Consider the following 13007-nt stretch of genomic DNA (forward strand, 5'->3'; position numbering starts at 1 on the left):
CACTAGGTTCGTTTACTGCACATGAAAATGCCGATTATTTGTGAAGATTAAAAAGATGATCTACGTATATGTAAGCTGAGACGATCCATTGTACGTCAATGATGCATATTTGAGTAAAAGGGAGATTTATTAATTAATTTTCATTGGGAAAACTCATCGCCGATTTATTTTTTGCAAAAAGCAATGTTCGTGATACTTGAATTTAAAATTGTGCAGTTATTTATGAATTTCAAATATATGTGAATTTGTTGAGTATTGTAATAATTGAAAGGGCTTACTAAAACTTTTTTTCAGCATATTTTAGGATTTTTTTAATTCTTTTTAAATACAAGGACAAATATTTATAATACATATATATACTATAAAAAATATTTAAAAAATTATTATTAGTTAATTTTTTCTTCGTATCGATTCCTTATTTAGAAAAGACAACGATTAAATAGAGATAAATCACGTATAGCTTTCTACGTATTTTACATACCTTGCAACAGCCGAACTGGAAGATTAGCGCTAAGGAGCCAAAAATAGCTTACATTATAAAAATAAATATATCTGGGTACATACTTAGAATGGTATTTGAACTACAGGTTGGTTAATAACCAACAAGAATGTATAGCGCAGTGGTTAGATCACTTGGCCGGTTTTCAGGAAGTGCGGCTTCGAGCCCTACTACGCTTAAATTGTTATACATTTTTAAATTTTTATTTTTAGTGTTTAAAAAGGCTAACTAACGAAATATCATATTACGTCAAATTTATACTTAAGAGAGAACAAAAATCTATTAAAATCTATCTATCTATATATAATAAAATCTATATCTATACAAAGATCAAGAACCTGCTCTAACATTTACACTCGAGCTTCTATACTCGTAGTCGTAGAAGCTTTTAGTTTGGCTTAAATATTCAGTTTTAGTGGGCAATTCACACAAACGCAAAGTCCAAGTTTTAATGGCAACCACAACATTAACACTTGAAACTCAACCACGCCACTGTCGACGCCAATTCCTTTGAGTTAGTCATATATGTATGGATATATAAATCTTTATAAATTTCCTCATGCTAAAATTTTGCTAACAAATTTAACTAAGGTAGTCTACCTTAGTACTTATTTGGTATATCTTCATAATTCTATTCTTTAATGTTTTAGTGTTAGATAACCTCATATACAATGTCCATACGCTTTATATGCTTGTTACAATTTATTTATGTTGCTAGTATTTACAAATTTTAATGTAGGTACGCTTATGTTTCGTTATATTATGTATGTTGTTTATTACATCAACTACTATTGATCCCATATCCATACTTTACATGTCCCAATGATTTAGTTACGTATATTAGTAATATAGTACACATATTTCCATTCAAGTGAAAAAAATATATAAACAAACATAGTCAAAATAAAACAAACACCTCCATAGTTTACATCCCAAAAATCACAACTCACAAAAATGTAACCAAACCAACTTCATGCATAAAGAATATTCAAGGGAACCTGAAAAGTCCATTTTATCCGCCCCGAGGAATTTACCAAAGACGTCCACATTTAAAACAGACCCGACAGTAAGTAAAAAAAAACATTTTCGATATAAAAACCGTAACTCCTTGTATTATATCAAAGCTTGCATACCGCTGCCGCTCAAAGGCCCACATTCCCGGCAATCTGAGGCGGCATTCCTACCGTGATTTAACTATGCTATAATTTTACGTTGCACTGAAGACGCTCCCCCTTATTCACTTCTGATTATATTAATCCTTTGTGATATAGTGGTTGATGAGTTCATTTTTAATTTGAAAGGGTTGTGAAAATATAACTAAATCAATTATTAAAAATAAGCTTCACGCCGTATCCCGCATATGGGAGGGAAGGTAGAGGGAACCTGGTTAGAGTATGAATAATAGGAATCAATTATTTGTGCTATAATAATTACTAAAGAACCATAGAGTCCCTTGTGGCGCAGAGTCACAAGTGTGTTACTGCAGCGTTGTGTTCCAACACTCAACACGCAATACCTCCAGAATTCAGCACAAGGTAGGTAACGAAGTGACTTAATGGGAACGGAGTGTCTTAACACTAGATCCCAAGTTTATGTGAAACAATAATAATAGTTACAAACAATAACTTAAATTTAATCTACGTAATACGTTGTATAAAAATATAGGTCCCTTTAAAGAAAGCAATAATACCTTTAGTACGGTCGAGAAGCTTCTACGATAATTTCTTTCGCCCCCAGTAGCAGTTAACATAATTGTGAAGGCATTGAGTTTATTAATTTAGATGATGTTCGTATCGTGTTTTATTTAAGGTTTTACTTTTATCTGATTAAACAGCAACCATTTGTTAGATAAAATTTTCAAATAAGATTAAATCGATTAAATGTAATATAGGTATAGTCACAGTGTATTTTCAAATTCGTATTAAATATAAAAAAATGGTAATATTTGCAATATCTACAAAATTATTTTATGTATCTTTTGTTATACAATATTTTTAAATTCTTAATTTATTTAAACCTACAAACATGTATAAAATTAAATATACACGGCTAATCTGGTTTAAGTGTAAGAATATCGAAAAACAAGGATCTTTTTACACAGTATAATTCAGTATTTTTTTTTCTAAAAACCAGTCTTAAGGCCAATTGGGACGCAGATATATAAAGGAGACAGGTCGTGGGTTTGATTCCCAATAGAGAAAATGTAAAATGTAATATTCTTATTTTCCCCGTTCTAGAAACGAACCACTCAACAGGCAATGCCTCCAGGATTTGAAGGAAATGGAAGTGTGTTAATGGGGATGGAGTGTCTTAACACTAGGTTCCCACGTTCCCTCTGCCTACCCTGCTATGTACAGAATAAAGCGTGAACCCAAGAAAAAAAAAAATTAAAAACCAGGAATAAAAGTTAACAACCTACCAGAAAATATATGAAAACTAGTCAACGCCTCTACCGTGGCAGATTTTATAAAATATATAGGCGACGTAATAAAGTTACTTGAAAATTTGTTATTTCAAACTAACTAGAGCTGGGTATATTAGGTTTTTGGTTTTACGACGTAAGACCTTAACAGGGATCATAAACGTGGCTAGAGTAATAAGGTTCTTGCTCTTTTACTTTCTTCAATGTAATATGTTTGAAAGTTTAAGTTTTGGTATATTAGGTTAGTAGAGAAGATATTACTAAATTATAGCTGAATCTAGAGGAAGTAGGTTCAAATTGGTTTTTTTAACTTCACGCTGTATACCAGACATAACAGAGTAGGTAAAAGGAACCTGGGAACCTTTGTTAAAGCATTCGTCACGTCGCAAAAATCGTTGTGTTTACAGTTGCACGCTAGTGCCTCTTTATGAAATGGACTAACCATAAAAACAGAGTGACTTAACATGTAGGCATGTTGCGAAATGTATATATGTAGAAATAAAATAATATGTAATGTGAACCAAAACAAAAAAATAAATAAAAAAATGTACATAATAAATTAATTTTTAACAAAAAGAAAAACCGACTTCTAACAACAAACTAAAAAGTGAAAAATAATTATATAAAGATTTTATAATTTTGAAGTCGGTGCAAAGTAAAACAAAAAGGCTTAGTAATTAGATTTGACACCGAGTTTTGTTTGTTACCTACAAACATAAAAAAAAAATAAAAAAAAAAAAAAAAAATACAGTCGAATTGATAACCTCCTTTTCTTACAGAAGTCGGTTAAAAAGTACCTAATTTGAAATATAACAAAGATTTTCTTTATAAAAAAAACCAGAGTGCAACAATCAACATAATGAAAATTAGCCACCGTTTCCGTTCCGTATCTATTGAATATTCAAGTGCAATCTGACGCCTAATAAAAACGGGCAGCCTCGCGTTATAAGTAAATAGATTGCGGAATTTTATATTTTGCGTTTTAGGGACGTACCTACAAATAAATTAAATTATATATTTATTATATTCATAATAATGAGATATTCATGGCGCAGAAGCAGCAAGCGTCGGTTGTAGGTTCGATTCCTGCCAAATAGATGGATTATTTCTTACAATTCCTGGCGTTGAGTTCCACAGGTAAGATCTCGGAAATTGGGCAGAATGTGGAGAACGGAGTGCCTTAACTCTAGGTTCCTATTACTTTGCATTATGTGTGAAGCTAAAAAAGTATGTAATACAATGAGGCAAGACGCGGCGTTGAATTCGACCACTCAACACAATGTCTCAAAAATTGGACGGCAAGTTGGAAACGGAAGTGTCTTAATGGGAGGTGTCTTAACACTAGGTTCCCGGGTTCCTCCTACCTAACCTGCTGCAGAATGAATTTAAAAAATATATAACCTATACAAAAACCTGAGAAATAGTTAAAAAAATCTGTCATACATACATTTTACCAAATCTTATTCGTGCTATTGAAAGTACAAGTTTATTATTTCTTCTTAAGCCCGAGCACTGTTGAATATTTACAAGATTGTACTCTAGTTTATTTTCATTAGTAGGAGCGTGGTACCCTATTTTTGTGAACACTGATTGCTAATGCCTTTGACGAACTTAGACTTCCTTTTATATTTCTTGTCGATTTTGTCATTGATATTTTGATGACATATTTTGTGTTGGTATTTTTCCTTAAGATTTTTACTTTTTAGGGTTCCGTGCCTCAAAAGGTATCGAGTGGGTATTGGACTCATGACCTGTCGTGTTTACGAGTGGCCTCAAAATTTATATGTCTTAAGTTGTGTATATATTGTTGTATCATTGAGAGTATGTATAATTTAGTCTCTAATTATAAAATCTATATATATAAAAGGACTTGTCCTCACTGACTGAGGTAAGACGCACGCACAGCCGTAACCGCTAGTGGTAGAAACGTGAAATTTGGACAGATCTTTACTTTTGTAATCTGGACATCCACTAAGAAGGGATTTTGAAAAATTTTTACCCTAAAGGGGCGAAATAGGGGTTGAAAATTTGTATGGAAAAAATGTTAAATCGGCACCAATTTTTATAAAATTTGAAATTTAGATTATTAAAAGTATTTAATTGAATACGTGTTTCATCGTTTTCTAGAAATCTCCCCCTAAGGGTGCAAATAAGGGGTTGAAAGTTTGTATAGAAAAAACTTAAAACGCCACCGATTATTATAAAATTTGAAATTTAGACTCTTAAAAATATTTAATAGAAAATGTGCTTCATGGTTTTCTAGAATTCTTCCCCTAAGGGTGCAAATAAGGGGTTGAAAGTTCGTATGAAAAAATCTTTAAATCGCCACCGATTTTTATATAATTTAAAATTTAGACTCTTAAAAATATTTCATTGAACACATGTTTCGTGGTTTACTAGAATTCACTCCTAAAAAGCAAGCGAAGCTGCGCGCGTCCGCTAGTATATGTATATTTATACACATTAATACTGTAGACTAAATCAAAGAACAAAACCCTAACGAACATATAAAACAACCTTCTTCGCTCAGTAATCTATATATATAAAAGGACTTGTCCTCACTGACTGAGGTAAGACGCACGCACAGCCGTAACCGCTGCGCGTAGAAACATGAAATTTGGACAGATGTTTACTTTCGTAATCTGGACATCCACTAAGAAGGGATTTTGAAAAATTTTAACCCTAAAGGGGTGAAATAGGGGTTCAAAGTTTGTATGGAAAAAAAATTAAATCGGCACCGATTCTTATAAAATTTGAAATTCAGACTCTTAAAAGTATTTAATTGAACACATGTTTCATGGTTTTCTAGAATTCTTCCCCTAGGGGTGCAAATAAGGGGTTGAAAGTTTGTATGGAAAAATCTTAACGCCACCGATTATTATAAAATTTTAAATTTAGACTCCTAAAAATATTTAATTGAACATGTGTTTCATGATTTTCTAGAATTCACCCCCTAAGGGTGCAAATAAGGGGTTGAAAGTTTGTATGGAAAAATCTTTAAATCGCCACCGATTTTTATAAAATTTGAAATTTAGACTCTTCAAAATATTTCATTGAACACATGTTTCGTGGTTTATTAGAATTCACCCCTAATTACGCAAGCGAAGCTGCGCGCGTCCGCTAGTTCCAATATAATAAGGAACATTTGTATAAGTAAGATATATTACAGAATCGTAATTTAGAATTTAATTGGACGCAAAATTTTCATTTCTTATTCATATTTAACTTTAATATACCGAGAAATCTGTGTAAAACAAACACAGGGAGGTGGAGATTTATTGATTTTTATTAAAAAAGATAATATAGTGCCATGACACATCGTTCTACACTTTTACGCCCTATTAAAGAGTGAAGAAATATTTTACAATATTAATAGTTTTGAATTGAATGCTCAAGTGTGTGACTGAAAACAGGAAAGTTTGTGGGTTCGTTTTCCACTCAAGAAAATGAAATATTTAATTTAATAGTGCGGCGTTGAGTTCCGCCACACAACACGCAATGCCTTAAGAATTTAGCAGAAAATGGGGAACACTGGTCTCTTAACGCTAAGTTCCCTCTGCCTTCTCTGCTGTGAGTGGAATAAAGCGTGATGCTGAAAAAAAATATATCAATTAAATAATATTTATTCCATTGACTAGAAATCGAACCCATAACCGATGCGTACACCACAACCACGATAGCCCCTCGAAAATGAAACATCTCATTTAATTACGTGAACAAAGTAGGCCACCCATTTTACTTCGCGTTGACACATAGCTTTACTATAAGCCTTTATGAATGTTGGTACACGTTACAGCGCGAGGAGATATATAATATATAACATATAATATATATGTTATATATTTTTTGTTTTACGCGAACATTTATTAAAGTGAACACATCGTGTTTATTTTTATAGGGACAGCGTGGTACGTGATGATGATCTTGATGAGCCAACAAAAAAAGGATGATTGTGAAATATAAAGTTCGTATTATGTAAGTATTCGAGCTTGTATTGTGTATTTTGCTTAAATGTTGTTAAATATTATTTTTTCTTTATTCTTAGAAGTAATATTTTTTTTTGCTATGGATAGTTGATAGGATGGTTAATTATTATAAATTATAGTCGCTAGCGACTACTAATATTGTTTTCATATTAATTCCACTTATTCTTCTGCTTTACAATTACGTAATAGAAATATTTGATTTGATTCTAATTTTTGGTCACTCATTAATTACATTAAAAAAATTGCGAGTCGGACTCGCCCACCTAGTAGGGTTTCGTACCAATTTCAGGATTGTAGTTCAATGAGATGTAACTTATAAAAGTTGACAAATTTAAGTTTGTATATTTTGTATGAAAATAACTACAAATATGAGTATATAATGTTTTTTTACAATAAAATATGACATACATTCCATTTTTACTTTTTGAATTTTTCCTTTACTTTTACTGTCAGTTTTTAACCGACTTCTGTAAGAAAAGGAGGTCATCAATTCGACTGTTTTTTTTTTAGCTTCCCGAATGGTCCCATTTTTTTTTGATCCATGTCTGACAATGGTATCCATGAGAATATCACATAAGTCTTAAATTTACATTAGGCATGTGCGCGACTAATAGCCGAATAACTCAATGTCGCGCCAACCGATTTTGATGATTTTTTTTTATTTGAAAGGATAGACTTTAAGGATAATTTGGTGAAAGTTTGGTTAGGTTCCGATTATGGAATCCAGTGAAAATGGAGAAAGTTTGTTTTTTTTTGGAAAAAAAAATATTATACTGTAATCGTTACAAGCAAAAACTTTTTAAATTGATGTCAGAAGTGAGAGATGGTTGCATTTCTTTTCAACCAACCTGAAAAAAGAGGATGTTCTCATTTTCAACCAACTTCAACGAAGGGAGATTCTCAATTCGCCCGAATACTTTTTATGTATGTTCTTGTTAATATACCAAAATGTAACTTTGCACAAAAATAATACCTAATTAAATGAAGTGTTACATAGGACAATCACAACCACTCGTTGACAACTACTACCACCACCATCACCACTCGTTTAAGAAGCATCATTTTAAGATCTACCCATCACTAAAAATCGTAAAATAAATTAATTTTTAACAAAAACAAAAACCGACTTCTAACAACGAACTATTATAATATTGAAGTCGGTGCCAAGTAAAACGAACAGCCTTAGTAATTAGATATTGTAGTAAGGTTGTTGTAGCAGTAGTTTGAAAAAAAAAATAAAAATTATAAAATCTTTGTAAAATTATTTTTCACTTTTTAGTTCGTTGTTAGAAGTCGGTTTTTGTTTTTGTTAAAAATTAATTTATTTCAATATATTATCCCCGAAGTATTATGGAACACTAAGAGGAGAAAAGGTGGAATTTTACGATTTATGTCATAAAGTCCACGTGAACGAAGTTGCGAGCGTCAACTAACATATCTATATACTCTTCCGTTACTTAGTGACTGACATATAACGTAGAGCCTAGCTAGCTTAAATTCCTTAGGGAGTGTACCATTAGATTTCTCCAAATTTCTACGGATACGGAATATATACACCTAGTTTTTTATATAAATTTGTATATTTCTATAGTAATGATAGAAATATGAAGTAATTTACACTAGTCTCTCACCAAACAATCAATAACTCATTACAACTGAAATAAGTTATAATAATAATAATAAGCTCATAGTTTGTATCTAATCATAAATTGCTATTAGTTGATTACGTAGTCAGTTCGCTTATTAACAGGCTTTGATTGCTGATATAGACATTAATGGAGAAATCATGTAATGTGATTTATATATATTGTATATATAATATTTTTTACTATGAGTGTATGAATGTTTACATTATTAGTTAAGTAAATAAAAAAAAATCGATTAGAAATTACACTTTTTTTAACTTCACGCTGTATCACCTAATAGGATAGGCAGAGGAAACTTGAGAATCTAGTGGCAAGATACTCCATTCCTATTAAGATATTTCCGTTCCCCATTTTCTGTCAAATTCTTATATTTTTTAAGATAATTTGCATAAACGAATGTAAATTTAAAATCAACTATCAAATTGTACCATAATTACATCATAATAAATATTCTATATAATCATAAAGCCAAATCGGATTACATAAACTCGATTTATATGAAATAAATTATAAATCATATTAAAGTTTAATAAACTGACCTGCTATATTGAAGCTGCCGATGAGCAAGGTCCACAGGGAGAGTACCTGTGTGGAGCTTCGCAGGGAACACTCCATTTTGCACCTTAATTATAACTGAACTGCACTGATTCTCAATTACATTTTCACCTTCATCTTCTATGTACCTGAAACTGGATAGAAAATAACTTTAAATGTTTTTTACAAATTATAACTGTGGATAAAAAGGTCTATATTATCTTTTTTGTCTATCTATATTTATTTCTATCCCACGGGAATTCTGGGATAAAAAGTATCCTTTATTTTGCTCCGCCATTCCTTCTATCTTTCAGTATATCATATCACAAAAGTGAGTTACGGAGATTAACTCGGAGAAACAGAAAGACAAAAAGACAATTTTTTATATAAATGTTTGGTATTGTATAAATAACTATATACTCTTGGAAAAACACGGTAATTTTGAAATCACGGACGGATCCTGCAATTTTATTTATATATATATATTACTATGTATTTATTATTATTTTATAAATATTTTTAGTAAGTAATATATTCATTATTCACAGAAAATAGCTTCATCCTCAGTAAAACTCTTAAGACATAAATTCACTGCGTACTATATAAATGTTTGCACTGAACGGAGTGAGGTATATTTCATCTAAATAAGACGGTAGGGATTTGCCAAATAAAACATACTTAAAAATTAAAGACATAAAATTTAAGGTGAATAAGTAAGAAATAGATTAAATATTCATGAACATTATATAAATTATATAGGAAAGAAAAATACATGGAAATAGCCGAAGATGTGAAACGCGTGGTATGAGGTGTAGGTTCAAATCGCACTACATTTTTTTTATACATTTTCCATAAAAATATAATAAAATCAAATAAAAATATATTGTAAATAAGCGATTTGTATACAAAATAAAATTTAAAAAACGCTTCAAAACCGACAATAACCATCAGAGGGCAAAATTTTAACGTCCTAATCGTGGAATGCCGAGAAACATTATGATAATATTATCACCCATTTAATTTCTGGGTTTCAAACACAGCTGCTTATAATTTATCATCTGCTTAATTTCGGGATTTTGTAAGACCATTAACTTGACTTAATAGATAAGCTAAGACTGACGAGACTGACGAGACTGACGGCTATCAATCTTCATATTTTCGAAGCACAAACTGGCATTTTACATTCGTCTAAGAATTACTAACGATCAGGTTTCCAGAAATGAGCTGTGTTGAAATAAATCTTAATAACAAAATCCTTTTAGTCTGATGATATTTTGTAAATATTTCGACGATAGATTGTTATGTCGTAATTCTTTTTATCAGTTGCGAAACTCAACGTCGCGCTTTACCTTAAATTAAAATGTCTCCGCATTTTAAAATATATACAGATAATTTTTTATAACGAAACAAGTAACTTAATTTAAGTAAACGGAAATGTAAACTCTATTTTTATGACATAGCTTTCGTTTTATAAAATCACTTTTAATTATTTTCGTTTCATATTAAAATATTTATTTAGTACTGAAAATGTATTTCTTTAACAAAGTCCTTCACTTAATGATTCATAATTTAATGTTACGCTTTTTACCTTAAGCTCAAACATATAATATTTTAAATTATTATTAAAATATCCAGAAATCTTTAGAAATATAACATTTTCATGAAATAATTCCAAATTTCGGAATAATAGTTTACGGGAAAAAAAATATTTTCCGTTAGATTCTTATTCCAAAATTCAATTCATTTTATTATTTGTAAAGTTGAATTATCTATAAATTACGTAATAAACTTAAAAAGCTTTTATGGCACTGTGAAAACGTACCTACTATTGATTTATATATAAACTAATATTGAGGGGTGAAACTCAACGCCGAGCTTTAACTTGTAACCAGAATGAGAAAATTAAAAAAAATAATATCCCCAAATAGGAATCGAGTCCTCAACCGCTTACTCATACGTGCCACTGAGCGACGACGCCCTCATAAAACTATAAAGCGCTTTAACTCACATTTTATAAAGGACCAAACAAAAAGAAAATATTAATTACCAAATAAGACAAATAAAAAAACTCTACATAACATTACAAAAAAAAACGGAAACTAGAGAAATTCAGCATAAAACTAATATAGAAAACTTTAACTTTGTTTTAGTTCAGAATAATTTATACCGACGACGCACTTCGTTACGCTTACGACTCCCTGAATAATCGTCTAATGTGTTATTTAGATACTTTCTTGGAATTTTCCCCGATTTCACAGAAAAAAGAAAAAAAGATAAAAGAAAACCTCCTAGTAACATTATAAGGGGCGTATAAATGAGGAAATATGAATGTTTCTGTCAATTAGCGGAAACGTTCTAATGAATCAAAATAATTAATTATATCAAAACCTCCCCAATTTGGTTGAGTGGCTGATTTATATTTTGATTGTGGTCAATTTGGAGGAAATGTATAAAAATTTAGTCTTGTGATGTTATATTTTTTAGTATACCTAAAACTTTATAGGATATTTTACATTATAAACACTATGTACCACCAAATTAAAGATTTTCATTTTTAAATGTTTATAGCTTAAAAAAGGATTTGAAGCAATTTGTCGCAGATTTAAATCTAGCAAGAAGTATGTAAATATTATTAAGCAGATATTATTACTAGAGTAAATGGAAAAAGATATTTATACTTTTAAGAAAACGTATAAAAAATTCTACGTAGCGGGATATATTTTATACGTTTTCTAAAAGTAAATTAAAACAACACTTTGAAAATGATAAAAAATAAAATTATTTGGATTTGCGTATTAAATTTTCTTGATAACAAATCTTGTTACAAAAAATTTTAAACAATATTTTAACTACAAAGTTTATAGTAAATAGAGAATACCTAACGTTTTCGTTAAGACGTGGAAGCTTTAATAAACATCTTAAACTTAAGTAGTAAAAGGGATTAACAGTTAATGCGGTAAATAACAATAGATTGATTCTTAGCTAAGCCATTTTCAACTTTTGGCTAAAACAAAAACAGTAAATGCCAAGTTATGTTATGTTGACCACTGCGGTCTAAAATATCGGCCTATAACCACATTACTGACAATATTTTAGGTATAAAATATCATAATATAACATTTTTTTCCTTTTTTCTTTTTTATGCTGTATCCCTCAATTATGGTATGGTATAAGGTAGGCAGAGGAAAACTGAGAACATAGTTGAAGTGTTTTAACACTTCACTTCCACACTTTTCATCGAATTCTTGAGACATTGCGAGTTGTTTGGGTAAAACTCAACCGCGTTTTGCCTCGTTACCAGAGCGAGGAATTGAAAATGTTCAATATACTCGAGTAGGAATTGAACACATAACTGTTGCGTTTTACAGTCCCATGTTTGTGCCGCTGCCCTACGACGACAGTTGCAATATGTTCATTTTCCCATTTCGGTAATACAATATATAAAAATAGTATATAAAAATACTGAATATATAAAAAAACTGAATTTAAACGAATTATTTATGTGACCTATGTAACCTATGTGTAAAGTTCGTAATAAATATTTATTTATACAATAACTAAACTAATATTTATGCATATTATTACACATAAATCATTAAATAAATGATAAAAATAAATATCAATGGAAATATTACAAAACAGTATTTTAGTCGAAACGACTCTTTAAATAAATTTAGCGCTCAAATAATTTTTTGAGCAAAATCTATGGACTTCTGAGATTTGTTCGTTTTGTTGATCCATTAAAAATTCACTTGAAAACTCGTGAATGACTGAATAACGTCCATTATCTAGAAAGAAAGAATAAAATAAACATAATGAAACTATTTTAAAGCACTTCAAAAGATATAAATTATTTATGGTGTTTTTTACATTTTTAAAGTGATATTCCATAAGGAAAGTAAGCATATGGGGTTAGTTGT

General features: G+C 30.3%; 1 protein-coding gene across 2 annotated transcripts in view; it reads right to left on the reverse strand.

The window, feature by feature from the left end:
- Window positions 1-13007, reverse strand: part of LOC146529808 (B-cell receptor CD22-like) — a 158997-nt gene that overhangs the window by 106101 nt on the left and 39889 nt on the right. For both annotated transcript variants that reach the window (XM_085200449.1, XM_085200448.1), the window contains exon 2: window positions 9093-9242. In XM_085200449.1, the coding sequence (XP_085056575.1) occupies window positions 9093-9168 (76 nt within the window). In that variant the 5' untranslated portion in view covers window positions 9169-9242. The remainder of the gene's footprint in view (window positions 1-9092; window positions 9243-13007) is intronic.

This window comes from Heliconius melpomene, chromosome 17, assembly GCF_056956725.1.
Source record: "Heliconius melpomene rosina isolate 202511_hmr_F chromosome 17, ASM5695672v1, whole genome shotgun sequence".
NCBI classification, from domain to species: domain Eukaryota; kingdom Metazoa; phylum Arthropoda; class Insecta; order Lepidoptera; family Nymphalidae; genus Heliconius; species Heliconius melpomene.